This window comes from Phacochoerus africanus, chromosome 8 (genome assembly GCF_016906955.1).
Source record: "Phacochoerus africanus isolate WHEZ1 chromosome 8, ROS_Pafr_v1, whole genome shotgun sequence".
NCBI classification, from domain to species: Eukaryota; Metazoa; Chordata; class Mammalia; order Artiodactyla; family Suidae; genus Phacochoerus; species Phacochoerus africanus.
Window position 1 is genome coordinate 155,380,251 of NC_062551.1, and position 20,095 is coordinate 155,400,345.

Genomic DNA, 20,095 nt, shown 5'->3' on the forward strand with positions numbered 1-20,095 from the left:
TACTTGGGACAGAGGAAAGTCCTTCTGGCTCTGGTAGTCTTGTAGTACTAGAAAGAAAATATCTCACTTGCGAAATATGTAACAGTAACAAAAGAGGTCTGGAATTCTCTCAATGAAAGGCATGAATCATGGACTGTTGGTCAGTTTGTTTTTTAGTTCTTGATGGATGTTCCTCGAGGCAGCCTTTTAACTGAAAAAACCAAAACTGTTAGGGTTTTGTAAGGTGGCATATTAATTGTTGTACAGAATAAAATGATTTTTTTTTTGGCTGCACCTGCGGTATGCATAACTTCCCAGGCCAAGGATCAACCCCAAACCACAGCAGTGACAACACCAGATCCTTAACTGCGAGGCCACCAGGGAACTCCAGAATAAAATGTTTTTACTTTAAGCACTTTCAAATAGGAAAGGCCATCCAGACACGTATTTTCACACCCACAATTACACTGAAGATAGGTGTCTCTTGGTCATGGAGCCTAAGACTTTCTCTGGAAAGGCCATCCAGACACGTATTTTCACACCCACAATTACACTGAAGATAGGTGTCTCTTGGTCATGGAGCCTGAGACTTTCTGAAGTTGAGGAACCCCAAAATAATGCCCATGGTTGTGTCCCCAGCACCTCATACATCGCCCAGTACCCAGGAACTGTCCACACATACTTGTGGAATCCAACTAAAATCCCAGGACGTGGGCTCAGGAAACCCAAGTGCCAGGACTAGACCTGCCATTCTTTTCTTCATTTCTACCATGTCGTTGCTTTGGATTCCAACAATCTTCTTTTTGTGAAGAAAGGGCCTGAACTTTCCAGTGCTGAAGAATTGAGCATTTGTCAAAGGGAACCTCTAGATCCAGGACATGGCATGTTCACACCCGCCAGTAGCAAGTGTTTTTCATGGCAGCCTCTTTGAAAGGTGGGAAACGCCTTCAGAGTCAACCTAGTTTTGTCTCAGCTGGATTGTGTCCAGTCTAAAAATCTGGACAAATATCGTAAACCAAAGAAAGTTTGCACACTTTGAAGACCAGTAGCAATTAATTACTTTAAATAGAAACCCTGTCACTTACAAGCAACATAAATATTTGTATTTTGAACCTCTAAGTAGCAGTTGGGTTGACCATTCTGGCCTCGAGTGATTAAAAAAAAAAAATCAGTTGGTCATATTTTAACAGGGAATACATTTATAAAGAAAGGGAGGGTCAGGTCATGGAGTAAGAAAACATGAGCCGAAAGAAAGACAGACCTGGGTTCAAATCCCAGTGCCTGGTTGACTCACTTGGGAACCTTGCAGAAGGTACAAAACTTCTGGCTTGTTTTCCATTGGGTACACATGAAAATATTGACCTGTAGCGTTTCCTAGCTGTTGTGGAGTTTAAAATACATTAATTCCTAATTAGACGCTAAGCTCCTTGAAGTCAGAAGCCCACTGTATTTCTAACACCTGGTCCAAATGAGTGCCATTCGCTTGCTTTGACTTCAGATGAGCCGCTTAACCTTTGTAAGCCTTAATTTTTTCATGGATGAAGTGGGTAAAACAGGAAGGTCCGTAGACCTCTACCCTGTAGGTGAGAAGCATGATTTCAGCAACCACATGTGGATTCTTTATCCAGTATTACTGTGTGAGTAGATACGTAGGCTTTCTGCAGATGTTAGCTTAATTATTACTGTCGCAAATGCTGGGCTTGACTTATCTTCAGGTAACGAGCGCGCAGGTGAAGTGGAAAGTTGGACAGCTCTGGAAAGGGCACTGGAGGGACATGGTCTGTGGGAGCGATGGGAAACCTCTCCCCTGTGTTCTGGTTTCAGTCGTGCAAAAGGGCAAACATTTCTCATTTACTCTCCCACCCTCACTCTTTCCCTCCCCTCGCAAGGGCTTTCTAAAGAGCACTTTGAGAGTGGGAGGCTGGGTTTAATTTTGCGCAAACTTGAAGCTGGGGCTGGGTCACTTTGGTAACACTTCCCACATGACTTTATCAATGGGTGGGCCACGGAAACTTATCCCGTGTTTTTATACGCCCCACCCCCAAACCGCCCAACCTGCCCAAGTGTTAGTTTTTCAAAGCCCAAGAACTTTCAAAGGCCTGAACCCAACACAGGGGCCTTTCTTCATGCTTTGATTTTCTGCCCATTAAGTGTTTGTCATTGAGTTCATATTTCGCCTCCTCGGCAGCCTACACATCCCAAGAGGTCCCTGGAGGTTTGGGGAGTTAATTGATCCTTGATTAAAAGAAGGAGAACTGCTTCAGTCTAGGTCTAGCATCTCCAGATGAGGTGTGTTTTGTGTGTGTGTGTGTTTGTGTACATACATTTTGGTTCTGCTTTGCAAAAAGCTTGTAATGTACCTTTTGATTTATCTAGAAAATAGATAAATCTACATTCCAGGATGTTGACTTCAGAGTTTTAATTATATTAGATACCAACATGTGGGGTACATGGTGAATGTTCAGCAAACAGTAGCCCATGCTCTTGCCTTGACTCTTTCCAAACAAAGCGTTTTTTTCTTCCAAGCGCGTGAGGTTTGCTGAGCTTCCGTGACTGCATTAATCCTCAGAGGTGCTTCCTTCCCTCTATTTTAAGTGACTGACTGACTTTAGAAAACACCCAGGTGTCAGATCCTTTGAGCCTGGTCCAGCTCCACCACGGACTGGCCCGGTGACTCTGGTAAGTCACTTTAATCCCTCTGAACCTTAGGGTGACTTAACGTGTTAGTTTTTATGACTGCCTCTCCAAGGCCACTGGAAGACTGGGACTCCAGCTCCAACTCAGTAGCCCCATCCGTGCCGAGAAGAGAGCAGGCAGTGGAGCTCTCAGACTGCCGAGGTTTATGTGGGGGTCCCTGGTGTCTTGTGTCTCTCATCCCCGTCTGTAGCCAAATTTAAAATTGTGTCCTCATTGTGGCAACAGCCCTCAGTTTTTGTGGATGGATTACTGCAATCCTTCAACTACACTGAGTTTTCATGAGTGCATTTAGCCCCTGGACCCCAGAAACTTCCTCCTCATAGAAGGGGCAAAGTAAGCCTCACATCTGGGCTATCTTGTTTTTTTATTTTCTTTTTTGGCCACGCCTCGACACATGGAGTTCCCAGGCCACGGATCAGGTCAGAGTCACAGTTTTGAGTTGTGAGACAGCTGCGGCAACACCGGATCCTTAACCCACTGTGCCAGGCTGGGGATTGAACCCGTGTCCTGGTGCTGCAGCGATGCGGTGCATCCCACTGCACCACAGTGGGAACTACTGGGCTGTCTTTCGTGTCCCTGGTAAAGTGTTCTTTTGTGCCTTTGCTGTACCCTCTACATACATCAGTCTTCGTATGAAAAATATTTTAGTGCACTTGTTTTCACGACTCTCTTATAATACCGTGAACCTCTGGAGGGCAGGAACTTTGATATTCTCACCCCTTGATTTGCCATGGCTAGCACTGGGAGTTTGCTTGAATGGGATATCAGGGGAGTTCCCATCGTGGCTCAGGGCAAATGAATCTGACTAGTATCCATGAGGACACAGGTTTGATCCCTGGCCTCGCTCAGTGGGTTAAGGATCCGGAATTACCGTGAGCTGTGGTGTAGGTTATAGATGTGGCTCAGATTCCTCGTTGCTGTGGCTGTGGTGTAGGCTGGCAGCTGCAGCTCTGATTCAACCCCTAGCCTGGGAACCTCCATATGCCACAGGTATGACCCTCAAAAAAAGAAAAGAAAAGAAATGATCAGGGACTACAGTGGTTGGTAAGAAAGGTGGTGCCAACGTTGGCAGTGGAGATCCTACGTCAGAGCAGGGCAGCCTCTTCTCTGTGTCCTGCAGAGGCAAGGCACAGTGTTACGTCTCTTGAGGAACAGCTGCCCCGTTGGGGGGTCATGTTTATGCCTTTCCCATCAACTAAAGGGACTCTGAGGTTACTGTTCTCCTGGAACCAAGTCAAAATTTGACTGGCATCACCCCCCCAGTCATACCACAAGTTTGCAGGGGAAGACAGAAAAAGCCATTGGGTTTTCTAAATGCTGTCTCCACGCCTTTTAAGAGAATAAACAGTGTATTCAGATCCAACATCTTGTCTGTTTTTGCTCATCATCTACATAACTGGAACTGGAAACCCTCCCCAAGGCTTGGACAAGGAAGGAAGGAAAAGGATTTGGATCGCTCCCAGATTAAGAGCACAAAGGAACTGACCATTCAGATTTCTTCCCTAACCCGTCTCTGCGGGATGGTCCCCGCCTCCTTCCTTTTCACACTGGTTGTGTGTCCATGCTGTGCGCCAGACCCTGTGCTGACACCACCCGTGCTGTGGCCTGGCTTCTTCCAATGAAAGAACAACTTCCTGTCCTGATGTTATTCCATTGTATGTGTCTTCGCTTACTAGATCGGCCGCGTCCTGCGGGCAGGGCTTGTGTCATCTTTGCATGCCCTGTCCTCAGTGTGCATATTTAAGACACAATAAATATTTGCAAAGTAAATGAAGGAGCGAATACATTAATGTATCCCAGCAAACCCAAAGCAAGCCTGCCTTCTTTCCCTTTGCGCAGATGCGGAGGGGGTTTGGGCAGTGGGAAGTTACTTGCGTGAGTGGAGGGAGCTGTGTCGAGATCATTAACTGAGCTGACTCCACCACTCTTTTATGGGTTTTATTGTCCTTAGGAACATATGTTTTACAGGCCTATCATGTGAACTCTATTAAAAATAGACGCTGGGGGGCCAAGAGCCGAGCACAAATGTAAGGAACTCGGGGTCTGTTCCCTTCCTGAGTTTATTAGCAACGCTTTGGCTCCCAGGCACCACAGAGGCTGCGGCTGGGCTCGTGCTTCAGCCTTCAGCACGACGTGTGGAACTTTAAAAGCGGACTATTAATATCATACGGCTGGCCTCGCAGCTACCTTTCATAGCCAACTTGGCCACGCTTCCAAATGTTTCGGCAGTGGAATGAAGATGGTTCAGGCCCCTGTGATCGCTTTCCCCTCCCAGCCCCCAGCCCAAGAAGGTGGGCTCACGGCACTCACCAGGTCTAAGCCAAAATGTATCTTCACTGTCTCCCCTTCCTCCTTTTCTCCATCACCGAGACAGGGTTTCAAGAGCTCACGGTTATTGCCTTCGAGGGCCCTCTCTGTGTTTACTTTAAGAAGGTCAGGCACAATGCTGTGGTGTGTTGCTGGGCTTTCTTTTCAAAGCACCAGTATGAATTTGATAAAGTAAATTGTTGTTCTAGCAGGAAGCAGTTAGGGGTCACAAAATAAATAGCTGTAGAATTCAAATAAATCCAAAGAATAAAGCCAAATAAATCCATGTGTGTATGCACAGTGATACATAAATACACTTTTTAGAAAGTGTGACTTTTTTTTTTGTTTTTTATCGCTGCCGTCTGGACCAAAGTCATTGAAAAACTGGAGTTCATGGTACTTTTTTTTTTTTTTTTTTTAATAAGAGGCAGTCTGGGCCTTCGAGCACCATGACATGAGTTTAATTCTTTTTGAGAAAAAAAAAAATGAAAATGGAATCTTATCGTTAAAACAGTCATTTATCATGGGGTGTTTTCCACTAGTGAAGTTCACAGGACGGAACCAATCTGCGAAGTTAAATTAGGGATTTGGGCCCTTTGGGGTGGACGAAGAGACTCTGAGGGAGCTAAGGATTCTTTCTGGGCCTCTGTTCTCCCCACTTACAGACCATCGATAATAGTGCTTTTAAATGATTTTAAAATGAGCGCTCAGGGTTGTTGGGCAATTCTATGCAAAAATGGATAGAAAAAACCTTACACATTGTTGATGCACATCGATGGCACCTGTTATCATCCTGATGTTTCCCCTGGTCTTTTTCAATCCTAACATTGCAGTTGCTCACAGTTTACTTTAACTTTGTAAGGTGGTGTTAGGGCTTGATATCGAACTTGAATGTACGGGAGGAAGTGCTGTAAAAAAAAAAGAGCATGAACCAAGACAGAGGCTCTGGGTCCTGTTTGGTTGGAGGGTATGTCCAGAAGGTTCAGGTCATGGGAAACTCCCGGAGGTCATACTCAGGGACTTTGTCTTACCCTCTGCAATGGGGAGGGGTAGGAGGCTTGAGCAAGGCAATGAAGAGGCTTGAGCAAGGCAATGACATGCTCATGGCCGTGGTCAGGAAGTAAACCAGTGGATATGTGTGAGAGGCATGGAAGGCCAGAAGGCCACTCTGGAGGCTGCTGCTGTGTCCAAGAGCTATAATGGGCCCTCGTTTTTTTTTTTTTTTGCCTGAGGGTTTTGAGAGCCTTTTCCTGGCAGGTGATGGAATGAATCCATTTTCCATGACCTTTCAGAGAATGGCATCTGAGCTGGCCACTGATAAACTAGTGGCAGCTGCAAGCATGCCTGTGTCCCTAATGCCCCTGGGCTCTGTTCCAGGGTTGTGGGCAGCGGGGCCCAGCTCCGCTCTGCTCAGTCTCGTCAATGACTTTGAATAGTGAAACCAAAGCCCTGAACATGGCATTCACTGAGCAGCTACTAGGTGCCAACACTGTGCTTGAAGTTTTATGTGCTTTGTTCTCCTTCACTCATCACCACAACTCATCTGTGGGGAAACTGAGGCTCAGGAAGATGGAGAGAGAACCGGAGGTCACATTGCTAGGAAGTGGCGGATCTGGGGTTCAAATTCATGTTGTCTGACTCCAGGGTCTTCAGTTTTTCACCCACAGAACCTTGGATGAGCTTCTTGAAGGGGAGATGGTTGGCTTCAGAGAAGAATGTACTTGGAGGCGTCATACGACAGCATGAGACTTAGGGCTGTTTTAGTGGTGATAGCACACTGGGCTTTGAGTTTTAGCAGGTTGTTGTAGAGCAGTAGGGGAAAAAAGCTCCTGCCCCACTGCATCCAGGTCTTCCCTCTGTGCGCTCGATCAGAACAGGAGGATCACCCTACACTCTTCTCAGTGGGGACTAAGGGGGGAAGGGGTGTGTGTAGAGAAAGCTCCCTCTAGGCTATAGCTCACTACAGATGCAAGGGATTTGCTTCACCGTCAGTGCTGCTCTTTGGGGTGGTCTTTGCTGTAGGTCATTCTTCTTCGGCTTCTTTGCACTGATGTGTTCCCCCTTCTCTCTCTCTCCCTTTTTTTTTTTTTCTTTCGGTATATGAAGCGGGCCTGCCCTTCATCATCATCGAGACAAGCACCATCAAGCCTTACCACCGGGGTTTTTATTGCAATGACGAGACCATCAAGTACCCGCTGAAAACCGGGGAGACAATCAATGATGCTGTGCTCTGCGCTGTGGGCATCGTGATCGCCATCCTCGCGGTAAGCATCCAGACCGCCACACTCCATCCGGCTGACTCCCCTGGATCACATCATAAACCATCCGAGCTAGCAGAGGTTTGGAAGAGCAAGTCGAATTTCAGTGGATGAACACTCTTCTCATGCAGTTAATAGTATTACTAGTAGTTTATTTAAAATGCAATATTTTAAAATACTAAATATATATATATATAATGAAAGTAGACTAAGCAACCTCCTAAAATATTCTGCATACATTACCCTTGCAACAAGAAAGTGTAGACATTGTTCTAACATTTCTTCTATAAGTTAAGAAACTGAAGTTCTCGGAGTAAAAGTAATTTGCCCAAGGTGACTCGGTTAATAAGTGGTCAAATTGGGATTTGAACCTAATTGTCCCGAGCCTCAGAGTCTGAGCTCCGAGCCCTCTCTGTTAGATGAGGGAAATGCCTTACCAAATATCTCAAGCATTTTCTGTATTCTTTCCACACGATCACGGTGTAGCTCTGACAGCGATAATGCCACTGGCATTCTCTGGCCTATTGTTGAATTCTCTTGTCCAGAGGCTGTGGTGCCAAAGGGCAAATAAAACGAGACTTGCAATCCAGACACCTAGGTTCGAGACCTGGCCGTCCACCGACAAGCTGTACATCTTTAAAACCAGGGTGATCCTCTTATTTCAAAGCTTTGCAGTGAGGAGTAAAAGAGAGCATTAATATGGAAGGTCTTGGCAAAATCTTACTTGCTGACCAGGTTACTGATACGCAGGCATACAGCCGAGAAATTACATCCAGATCTTCCCCTAGAGGATGAAGTCAAAAATGCAAAAATGTGCTACAGACTTGACAAGATCCAGAATTATTTTGTGCAACAGTAGCCTCATGGGAATCAGTGCATGGTCTACCTGAGCTGCACTTAGAAAGTCACTGCCCTGTTTTAGATGTGTCCATTTAGGGCAGGGGAGGCGGAGAGTAACCGAGGGTGCTCCAGTTGTGATTTGTAGTTCATATACTTGCACAGCCATGCGTTCTGCCCCTCCAGTATTTTCTCAGTTTTTTCCTTGGCCCTGAACCCCAGCCATGTGGACAAAGGGATAGGTATCATGTCCACCGAAGAAAAAGAAAAAAAATCACTCTTCCAGATCCTTGAGTCATCTTTGTGTTAGTCGTAGCCTGGTTATCTTTAGCAAACCCAGAAGGAAGAACGTTAATATGAAGCGTGTGAAGTAGGTGCTGGTATCTCTATCATACAAATGGAAAATCAGAAGCTCAGTGGGGTTAAGTGAAATGCTCAAAGTCTACTGCCAGTGAACAGTTGGAGACTAAGCCTGGCTTATGCTGACACCCTCGATCACATCTTAGACGTGCTCTCCCATTGGAGGTTGGCTGTCCCAGCCGTGCCGAACGGCTCAGTGAGATAGGCGGTTAACTACTCTTGCCTTCTCAGCATCGAATGCAAGCTGCTGATGGTACAGGAAGCACACATTTCATGAAGTTTTTCTTTTGACTTCCCCACTCCAGGGGTTGGTTATAAATGTTGAGACCCCTCTTTGTTTTGTAAGAACATCGTAAACCAGGCACACAATCAACAGTTTGACATTCGGGGAGGGGGCAGGGAGGCGAGCAGAATTCTTTCCAACCTTTAAAAGAAAAACAGTCCATTTGGCAACTGTAGTAGTTTCTTAAAAGTGGACTAAGGATCTTTGTGTTCAGAAGCTGAGAAATATAAATCTGATTTTACTGTTTGCTCCAAATTAACAGTGCGGAGCTGAGTTGTCTGGGGAGAATGGCTTCGCCTAGGGGAAAAAAATGTGACAGAAGGTGAATACCTGATCAGGCTTACTGAGGTTTGAACAGGTGTTTTTGACACTTGGAGGATCAGTTAATTGAAGGCCTGAGAAGCGGCGGCTATCCTGGGAGCAGTAGAGATAAAGACAGCACAGGGGCTGGGATGTCCTGCGATCTTCTCTGTCTTTCCACGCCGTTGTTCGTGGCTGGCTTTGTGGGCAACTCCCAGACACGGTGACGGTCCGGTGGAGAGAAGCGCTCCTCAGAGGCCTGGGTCCCCCTGGCTTTGTGACTTGCTGGTTTCTCTAGGCCTCATGTTCCTCGGCTGTAAAATGAGAGTGGTGTCTGCCTTCGTTCATGGGGGCAGCTGTGGGAAGCCACTTTCCTGGGCATGCGCCTTGCTGCCGTGGGCTCCTTAGATGCAGGATGCTCAAGTTCCCTCTCTGAGGTCTGCGTGTCTCATCCATTCTCCCTTCCCCAAGCCAAATTCCTGGTCAGCAGCTCTTTCCCTGCTGTTTGCCAAGACCAGCCCCTTCTTCCTCACCAGATGCTAGTGTTTCTAAGAAAAAATCTGCTTTGAAGAGATTGGTTGTGACTGACCTCTCTCCCCTGCCCCGTGCCACGTTGATGTTTTAGTTAAAATGCTCCCCAACCTCCCAGGTTTCCTTGAAACAGTCACGTGCTGTGGCCTTGGTTCTAGGATGGGCAACAGCGATGCTTCCCTGTCCTGTATAGTGTCAGCAAAATAGGCTTGAGCGGGGCTTCTTTCCAGTTCTGAGAAAGCCAGGCAAGCAAATGCGGCCATAAGCCGTGTCCTTGGTCAGGTGCTGCGCTTGTGCCATTGAAACCTGGGATGGTGTTCAAGCCTTTCACCCTCGGGGAAAACCACCTCTAGACACAGGGTTTTCTTGTGTCTCAGTTTCGCATGAGGTGAGGGGCCTAAGTTCTGTGATGGCACATGTAGCAAATTAACAAACCTCATTGCACCTCCATCTGTGAAATGGAGATAATATGTCTACTTAGGAAGGTTTTCAGAAATAAATGAGCTGATGTATGTAAAAGAACTCAGTGCCTGACACATGCAGTATACACAATACATGTCCACTGTTTTTATTGTAAGTGAGCAAACAGAGTCGAAAAGTGGTGAAGTGACTTCACCAAGACCTTCTGTCTAGTGAGTGTAGACTCAGGAAAGGAATTCCCGCCTTTAAACTCATCACACCTCCACTCCTTCCTTGTAATTTAGTCCTTAGACCCCGGGTCCCTTGACTCTCCTGCCAAGGCTCTTTGCAAGAAAGCTTTTACCTCCTGACTCAGCTGCCCCTGCATTTCAGCTGGAGGCATGTGTGAGGGGGGCTCCTAATGAGGTCTGCTTGCCCACAAGGACCAGCGTACTCATGAGAAAAAGGAAAAGCAAAGACCTCAGAGGAAAAGTGAATAATTCACTATAATACAGATGATCAATTCTGGAAAAGCTGTGTAACTTGAATTCAACAACAACAACAGCCCCACGTCCCCACTCTCCCACTGTGACTGGTCAGAGAGCCTGGCTGGCTCCTTCCAGAATCTGCTTCTGATCAGAGGGCGTGAACGACAGTCAGGGAGGGTGGAGGGGGACCTGGAGCTGGAAATCTAATCATGCTGCTACTTGCTGCCCTGGCCGCCTCCTGCCGAATGTCAGGTTTATTTAAGACAGCACGAGAGGCCCTGGCCGATTTGGATACCCTTGCTCCTGTCTGAATGGTCCCCACAACAAAGGGATGGCATGCCCGTGGAGTTTAGAGTGTGGTTTAGAGATGCAAATCATCAGAAGTTATAGAGAAAGCAGACACCTTTCTGTGGGAGAGATGTGGAAAAATCCAGTCATTTTGACCTCTTTTTCAGCTGTATCTCGAATTCTGGAATTATAGCATAATAGGAATTCCTTCCAAATCCACAAGGCAGTGGTTCCTATCCCTGCCTTGTCAGGGTTTAATGACTCTAACAGCAGTGAGATGAGGAGTCAAAACAGTAAATATCATCTCCTATCGAGCCTCCTCTCCCTCGGCCTTGCACTGCACTGCGAAGAGAATTGTGGGCAGAGATTTTGATAGGGAAAAAAATGCTCAGTATTCTTTTTGAATAAACTTGGGCTCAGTGCTTGCCTTGGTCAGACCCCGCAAGAGGTTTAATAGAGATTATTAATATCTAGGAGTTGAAGTGTGATGAGTCATGGGTGAGCCTCTTCTCCCTCCAGCCATAAAAATGCTCCTTTCCCTCAGATCCTATTGATGCTGACCCTGTAATGCTATTCGTAACTAGAGAAAAAGCTCAGACTGAGGTTTGTGGCCTAAGTTCTTCTTCTTTTTTTTTTTTAATTTTATTGGAGTACAGTTGACTTCCAAAGTTGTGTTCGTTTCAGATATACAGCAAAGTGAATCAGTTATACATGTACTTATATCCATTTTTTTCCCATATAGGTTACTAAGGAACATTGAGTAGACCTCCGTGTGTTAAACAGTAGGTCCTTGCTAGTTATCTGTCTTATATATAGGAGTGTATGTGTGTTAATCCCATCCTCTGAGTTTATCCCTCCCTACCCTTTGGTAACTACAAGTTTGATTTCAAAATCTGTGAGTTTGTTTCTATTGCATAAATGAGTTTTTTGGTATTATTTTTATTAGATTGCACGTATAGGTGATATTATATGATATCTGTCTTCTCTGACTTCACTTAGTCTGATAATCTTTAGGTCTATCCATGTTGCTGCAATGGCCCTATTTTGTTCTTTTTTATGGCTGAGTAATACTCCATTGGGTATATGTACCACATCTTCTTGATCCACTCCTCTGTTGATGGACATTTAGGTTGCTTCCATGTCTTGCCTATTGTGAATAGTCCTGTGATGAACATTGGGGTGTATGCATCTCTTCAGATAATGGTTTTCTTGTGGCCTCACTTCTGCGCTTATTCATTCTGTGACTTATCCTTCAAGCTCTGGCAAAGCCACTGACCCCTATGGAAAAGAGCTATACCTACCTTTCCTGTAAATTAATGACAGTATTTTACCAACTCCACAGGTTCGTGCTGGGGGTTGACTTAAGGGACGTTCCGTGTGTCATCAGTGAGAGTCCTCCTCTTCTTTCCTCTAGTGTCATACAGTTGACAGAGTGACCTTGATGTGGGCATTTTCTTCTTTGCACCTGGTTGTGATCCTGGGGGTGGATTGGTACAGCTGAGGCACCTGGGGTTCAAGATATGAAATGACTTTCTTGTAACTAATTAATGGCAGGGACAGACCAGAAGTCTTCTGATTCTAAGGCAAGGCTTTTTTTTTTTTTTTTTTTTTTAACATATAACACGCCTGCTGCCTTCTAAAGCCAGCCTCCCTTCCACATTACTTATCAAGCACCCAGGGCGTGGGAGGTGCTGGGGATCCAGTGTTGTACCTCACCGCAACAAGTTGCATGTTGTCTTTTGTCACTAAACAGCCAGAGGCTGCCCCATCTCAAGCAGACAAATAATAGCACCTTGAATACACATTGCTTTGTAACGTGATTCGTGTCCACATCTTGTCTCCCCAGCTAGATAATAGGTTCCTGCAAAGCAGAGATCAGGTCCTTTCCTTTTGCACGTGGTAGGTACTAAATAAACACCAAGCAAACATCTCCTCCTGGAAGCATTCCTTGGCTGCCTCCTCCCCTGCCTTCCAAAGGTTGCAGAGATCCCTGGGCTCATCTCTGTCTTTGCAGTCACTGTACTGAGCTGTCATGTCTGTGTACTTGTCTATTTCCTGGTTATCCTGACAGCTGCATCAGGGCAGAGACTGGTCTGATTTGATTTTGGTGGGGGTTTTTTTGTTTGGTTTTTGTTTCTTTGTTTGCTTTTCAAACAAACAAAGGTTCACTAGTACCTTTGGCATATAAAAGTTCCCAGGCTAGGAGTCAAATCAGAGCTACAGCTGAATCAGAGCTATAGCTGCTGGCCTACGCCACAAACCATGGCAACACTGGATCCTTAACCCCACTGAGTGAGGCCAGGGATCTAACCTGCATCCTCATGGATACTAGTTGGGTTTGTAATCCACTGAACCACAACAAGAACTCCCTGATTTGATTTTGTAATGCTAGCGCAAGTCACAGACTTGGATGCTCAGTACACGTGAAAATCACAGAGGAGGCTACACATTTTGGGCAGAAACTCAAAAGCCTCAGACCAAGAGATGTCAGAGAGCCTAGGGAGCAGGGACAGTGTCCTATTTGTTTCTCTAAAATCTTAACGATGGTCCATGATGCATATGGGGCCTGCTCTGTATCACATGCACATTTCGGGCTGGAGAGACAAGAAGAAGAGCTTATACCTCCAAGACTTGTTTATTCAGGATCAGGCTTCAGTTGCCCCACATCTGGACTTCATTACTTCCTCCCTCCCCACCCCCCCCATCTCCCTTTATCTCAGAGAGCTCTGCCAAGAAAACAAGGTTCCCCAAGACCGCCTCCTCATTAAAGGTTAGTTGAGTTGAAGTCGGGCTGGCCCGGCGGTGCCTTGGTGGGGGCCCCAGTCCCCCCGTTTACAATGCACACGACATCTGTGCAGTTACCAGGACCACCCACGGAGAGTGGCCGTGTTAATCCTTCAACTGTGTCATCCCTGATCAGAAGGCTTCGGAGTTCTCCTGAGACCTTACCCCTGGGGGTGGGGGTGGGGCGCTGTTTGCGACCTTGAGATTAGGATTTAGGTTGTTGCCTTTCTCCTTCACCCCCACCCCCACTCTCTGCAGCAATTCTGCCTTAGTTTCTGTCCCTCTTAGGGGTTAAGGGCATATTGGGAAATGTATCTAATAGGAAGGTGATAATATTCTTCATTTAGGTGATAATGCTGAGGAGGCTAGGACATCTGTGTGAGTCAGTGTTAGGGGGTTGGGGAGAGAATCAGATACCATTGGCAAGCTATCTAGTGGGCTGGAAACTAATAGGCCTTATCTTAAACCCTCTTTAGCAGCTACAGGGGGTAGGTATTATTTACCCCGTTTTGCAAATGAAGGAGGGTCCTGAGGCTTAAGGGGGAATGTGGCTAGAGGGGGATGACTCAGTTTGGTGAATGGGGAGCAGGAATGGAAACCTAGGTCTGCCTGGCTTCAAAGCCCAGCATGTGGACTCTGACATCGAAGACCCACTCCGTGCTAGCGGCTATGCAGAATGCCCTTTATTTTGTGGGCGAGAAGAACTTGAGTTCCTGGGTGTGGAGAGCCCAAGGTATGGAGGAAGACAAAACATCTAGACCACTGGGCAGGTGACCCCCTGAGATGCACAGGGTGAGGCATTGTGATGGGCCCCTTGGCCTCGAGGTGGATGCCCACAGATAACTGTCCTCGGAGCTTAAGGTCTAAAGGGGGAGCAGGGCAGGTGCAAGACTGACTGTAGCGTCAGACCCTCAAGGAGGCTAAAGGATTGGTCAGAGAATTAGAAGAGTCAGGGCAGTGCAGAGTGGTGGGCCCCGCAGAGGTGAGAGCTTCAAGGACAAACTGGGCAAATGCTGTAGATGGGCTAAGGTGTAAGAAAAGTGCTACGGGAGTTGAGCGAAGGTCACCGAAGGTTGTTTTCATTGGTGAAGGCTTCAGCATCACCATCATTCATGCAGCACTTGTCCCATTTAACCATCACAATCGGACTTCCCGTGTGGCTCACAACATGGTAACTATCACAACCACCCTGAGCCCTTGGTGCTGTCACCGTATCATCCCCTTTTGGACACAGGAGGAGACCGAGCGTTCTAGAGCTCAGACTCTTGAGTAGAGGAGCTCAAACTCTACCCCAGTGTGCTAGTTGGCACTTGAGCTCTACTTGGAAGGGGAGGTGGAACTTGCATCAGAAATCCTGATCTTCCAGGCAGAGGGGATTGCCTCACTGAGACGGAAACAATAGGGTGTTTTCGAGAAATGTAAAGCAGACCTGTTTGGCTGGAGAAATAGAGTGTAAGGGAGTGGACAAAGATAAAGTGGGAAGGGATTGCTGCAAGATTGTGAAACTCATTGAGTGTTAAGGAGTTTTTACTGCAGTTAATTGGCTAGAGGTTGATGAAAGTATTCTCAGCTTACTTGGCCAATTTTCTAGCCAAGATAAGGATGCGGCCTGGACCACAGAGGTGGTAATGCAAGAGGAAGGGAGGGAAGGGGATGGTGTGAGACACCTTGCATAGGTGGGATGAACAGAATTTGAAGACAGCAGGGTAAAGAAGAGGGAGGGGTCTAAGATTTCCTGTCCTTGCAGTTATAGGCTTGGTGGCATCTTGGCAGAAATAGAGGAAAGAGAAGTGAGGTTTGGGGCAGAGGTTGGAACGAGGGTGACTAGGTTGACACGACATGGCTTTGATAACTGCTTGGAAGATTTGGCAGAAGACTGGAACAAGAATGAAGGGATAAAGGATAAGCTGAAACTAGAGAACGAGGGAGCTCCCGTCATGGCACAGCAGAAACAAATCAGACTAGTATCCATGAGGATGCGGGTTCGATCCTTAGTCTTGCCCAGTGGGTGGGGGATGGGGATCTGGCTTTGCTGTGGGCTGTGGTGTAGGCCAGCAGCTGTAGCTCCGATTGGACCCCTAGCCTGGGAATTTCCATGTGCTGTGGGTGTGGCCCTAAAAAGAAAAAACAAAAACAAAAAACTGGAGAAAAAGATGCCTTTTGGAAGTCATCTTCACAGAGGTCATAATTGAAACTATTGGAACAGCTGAGATCTCAGTGGAGCGGCAAGGATACAACCCAAGGAAGGCCCACATTTATCTGGTAGAACGCAGAAGTGAATGACTGGAAAGAGAGAGGTGTTTGAGAAACACCAAGAAAAGCATAGTGGCAAAATTAGGGATGCTAGGAAATTCAAGGTCAGAGGAGAGAGGGGGAGGCAGTAGGTGATGCTCCAGAATAATCAGGAGACTCTTGCATGGATAGGCAGAGCTGGTCAGCTAAAAGACACGAAGCTTTGGGTCCCTGACTTTGGAAAATATGATGCTTCATGCTTCAGACTGCCTTCTTAAAGCTTGTGGGCTTAGGGCGGCCACTGCTGATTTCAACCATAAATAGCTTCTGTGACCTCTCCCTGGCTTCTTTGCTGTCCATATTCTAGATTTTGGAGTTTCGACCTACCCACAAAGCCCAGAAACTCCGCTGGTGGCCTTGGACAGATCTAGGTCCCCAGTGCCCTTTCCGGTCTGTGAGGCGCTGATCTCCTGCCAAGAGGCTGAAGACAACTGAGTGGGAGAAGAACGGGAAATTAAATTCCTCTTCAGTTATTTCTAGTCATTACAGATACTGCGTTTCCTTTGTCGTAGATGGAGCATTCAGCTCAAACAAAATACAGTTACACTTCTGTCTCCATCCTTAGAAGCAGGACCCATTTTTCCTTTCCCTTGGGACTGAGAAATAAAGTGAGAAAAATGATCCTCCTTTCATTATTCTCCATCATCCAATGTTTGTTGAATGAATGAATCTCTTCTAGGCTGAAGGAAGTTCATTGATTCTCAGCACTGAGATGTGAAGGGGGAGCTTGGTGCTTCGTGGCTGGCAAGGTTAACCTGACCTTCCCAGGTGCTCTGTGAACCTCTGACTCACTGGAGAGGTCCATCCTGCCACCTGCCAGGGCTTCTGAGAGAAAATAGCTAGCTTGATGCCATCGGATAGCGTAGGAGGGCCAGTCTGAGGCCATAGCCTGCCACTGCCCATGCCTTATCCCCAAGGGTGATTCAGTGGCCCCTCCGGCCTTCACTATACTCACTTAGAAAGTGTAGATAATAGCTTAGTAATTCATAGGATGTTGTGAGAAGCAGATACCAATGTAAAGGAAAATGACTTGTAAGCTGTAACACGCTATGCAAATGTTATCATTCGAGCGGATCAGAATATAGGGAAGTTTGCCCTTCAAACTCAGCAGGGGAAGAAGATGAGTTCTCAGTCTCTGAGACGGTTGGGACACTGTGCAAAAGTCTTCCTTTCCTTTTCTTTTCTTTGGCCGTGCCCATGGTATGTGAAAGTTTCTGGGTCAGGGGTCAAACCTGTGCCATTGCAGTGACCCACGCTGCTGCAGTGACAAGGCTGGGTCCTTAACCTGCTGGGCCGCAAGGGGACTCATTTTTTTTCTCCTTCTTTTTTGGCCACCCAGTGGCATGTGGAGTTCTGGGATCAGATCTGAGCATGCCTCAATGCCGGATCCTTTAACCCACTGTGCCGGGCCAGAAATCGAACCTGTGCCCTGGCATCTGCAGAGATGCTGCCGATCCCATTGCACCACAGTGGGAACGCCTCTTTTTTTTTTTTTTTTGTCTTTTTGCCTTTTCTAGGGCCGCACCCACGGCATATGGAGGTTCCCAGGCTAGGGGCCTACGCCAGAGGCACAGCGACGCAGGATCTGAGCTGTGTCTGCAACCTACACCACAGCTCATGCCAATGCCAGGTCCTTAACCCACTGAGCAAGGCCAGGGACCAAACCCTCAAGCTCATGGTTCCTGGTCGGATTCGTTAACCACTGCGCCACAACGGGAACTCCGGGAACTCCTTTTTTATTTATTTATTTACTTTAAGTCTTTAAGTCTTTTCTTGGGATAATCTATAGAGTGGATTGTTAAGACACAAACAATGCAGTAGGTGTTGCCCCTGCTCTCTGGGATTGAGGTGTCCCTTCTGCTTTGTTCCCCTGAAAAAGACGTCCTGGATAAGATGGTCAAAACCATCATACTCATGCCCCGTATTTTCTGGTTCTGCAGGGGTGGTACTTCCAAACATCAGTGTGTTTTCCAAGGAGCTCTTGGAACGCTCTTGGAAAAGAAGTTTTACATAAGCACAAGCATTTCTTGGAGATACTGTGGGTTTGGTTCCAGATCACTGTAATGAAGCCAATGTTGCAATACAGCGAGTCACACAGAATTTTGGTTTCCCAGTGCATATACGTTATGTTTATACTGAGCGGTGGTCTATTAAGCATGCAGCCTCCTTATGTCGAAAGCCAGTGTACATTCCTGAATTAAAAAATACTTCATTGCTAAACAGTGCTGACCACCATCTGAGGCTTCAGCAGATTGTAACCATTTTGCAGTGGTAACAATAAAGACCACTGACCACAGATCACAATAACAAATGTAATAATAATGTAAGATTTTGAAGTATTGCATGAGTATTACCAAAACGTAATACACAGAGACGTGAAGTGAGCAAATGCTGTTGAAAATTGGTGCCAATAGACTTGCTCCACAGGGGGTTGCCACAAATCTTTAATTTGTATTTTTTTTTAAAAGAAAGTATCTTCAAAGCACAATGAAATGAAGTTCAATAAAATGAGGTATGCTTGTATGTGTTAATTTTCGTTTGTTTCCTTTTTCTGAGAGAAGGAGAAACATCATGAATGTTTTCAGGGCTTTTCTGGTAGGTGCCAGGCACTTGACACATCAGCTTCTTAAATCTCTGGCAATAAGATTAGACATTACTAATCTTATTTCACAGACAAGGAGACCTAAGCCCAGAGAGGTGAAGCCCCTTGTCTAAGGTAAGAGACAGGCTGCAGACAGAGCTTTCCTGGCTGCAGAGTCAGTGCTGCTTTTACCACCATGGACTCTCTCCTTTCCAAAATGTCTCTCTTATGAGTGTTTTTCCGAATTTCCTCTCCGGAACAGTTCAGTGGTTGTGGCTATGCGGGCAGTTGAGCCCCTGTTCACCAGAAAAGATGAGACTGGGAGCTGTCTTCGACTTGGAGACATCTTTCCAAACAGCCATTCTCGGGCAAGGACCGATGGACTGATCCCTTTCTGTCCCCTCACCGCTTAATTGCAGTGCTTTCCCACTTGATTAGTTCCCGGACTCCGTGCCAAGTGCTTTAAAAGGCAGGTAGGGGAGACTTCTCCTCTGTTCCCCTGGCAGCCTGCCATCACCCGCAGAATCTGCTGCTTGCTGTTTCAGAAAGGGATCCACACTGAAGGCATTTTTTCTCAGCCGTGAAATTTACATATCACACAACCTTGCTGACGGAAGCAGAAATGAGGACTCCAGGGGCTGAGTCTGGGAGTGGGGACAGAACCTTTGGAGGGGGAGAGAGAGACGGGGAGGGAAGAGCTTATTTTATTACCCAGAAATAAAAACATTGTGAGTAATGAATAAGGTCCGAAAGCAGTAAATCTGGAACTCCAGAGGTAGGTGTGTAACGTGTTGAAGAACAATCTAAGCCCTCGCCTCTTCTGCAGAGATGAGGTATTGGGGCTGCTTTTCACAGCCCGAATTTCATTAAATGGTCTTTTAAGGGTTAGGATTACAAGAAGTCAAGTCCGACTGGTTCATAATGATGATTTATGGCTGTGTTGTCGACTCCCCCGACCCTTCTGTACAAGGGGATGGAGAAAATACATAATTTGTTGCTCATTAACTCCAAGATCTGTCAGGGCTGCCTCAGAAGCCATGTGGTCCTGGAGTCATGTGTCTGCTAAATGGCTTCAGCCTGGTTCTGTCCTTGAAAATATGTAGTCGTTATTCTACAGTGGAAATCTTTTTTTGAATAACAAGAGAAATAATAAAAATGAACTCAATGTAGTCAGCTGTGGGTCTTTGAACTTGAGAGTCAGAATATCTGGTCTCTACTTTTAATTGGGTCAGCCTCCTAGCCTCAAATCCTTCTGATGAGTCACTCTTTCTCAGTGCCTTAGTATTCCCACCTGTAGACTGGGTATATTGTCTTCACAGAGTTGCAGATTAAATGAAACTGAATTATGAAAAAAAAAATAAAAGATTGCTGCTATTATTAACATTGTTATTGGGAACTTGAGGGGCCATCAGATGTTCTCTTTATAATCCTCCCATGAGAGGAAGTGCCTTTTTTTTTTTTTTTTTGGCAGCACTCACGGCATGTGGAAGTTCCTGGGCCAGGATTGAACCCACACCACAGCAGTGACCCAAGATGCTGCAGTGACAATGCTGGATCCTTAACCTACTGTGCCACAAGAGAACTTTGAGGAAACATTTTATTTATTTATTTATTTTTTAATTATTTTTATTTTCCATGGCACATGGAGTTCCCAGACCAGAGATCAGATCCAAGTTGCCAGTTGTGGCAATGCTGGATCCTTAACCCACTG

The 20,095-nt window shown here is 46.3% G+C and overlaps 1 protein-coding gene across 1 annotated transcript in view; it reads left to right on the forward strand.

The window, feature by feature from the left end:
* The window catches only part of PLPP3 (phospholipid phosphatase 3), a 94,513-nt gene that overhangs the window by 39,728 nt on the left and 34,690 nt on the right, over positions 1-20,095 (forward strand). The window contains exon 2 of the mRNA XM_047788910.1: positions 7,090-7,247. Within this exon, the coding sequence (XP_047644866.1) occupies positions 7,090-7,247 (158 nt within the window). The remainder of the gene's footprint in view (positions 1-7,089; positions 7,248-20,095) is intronic.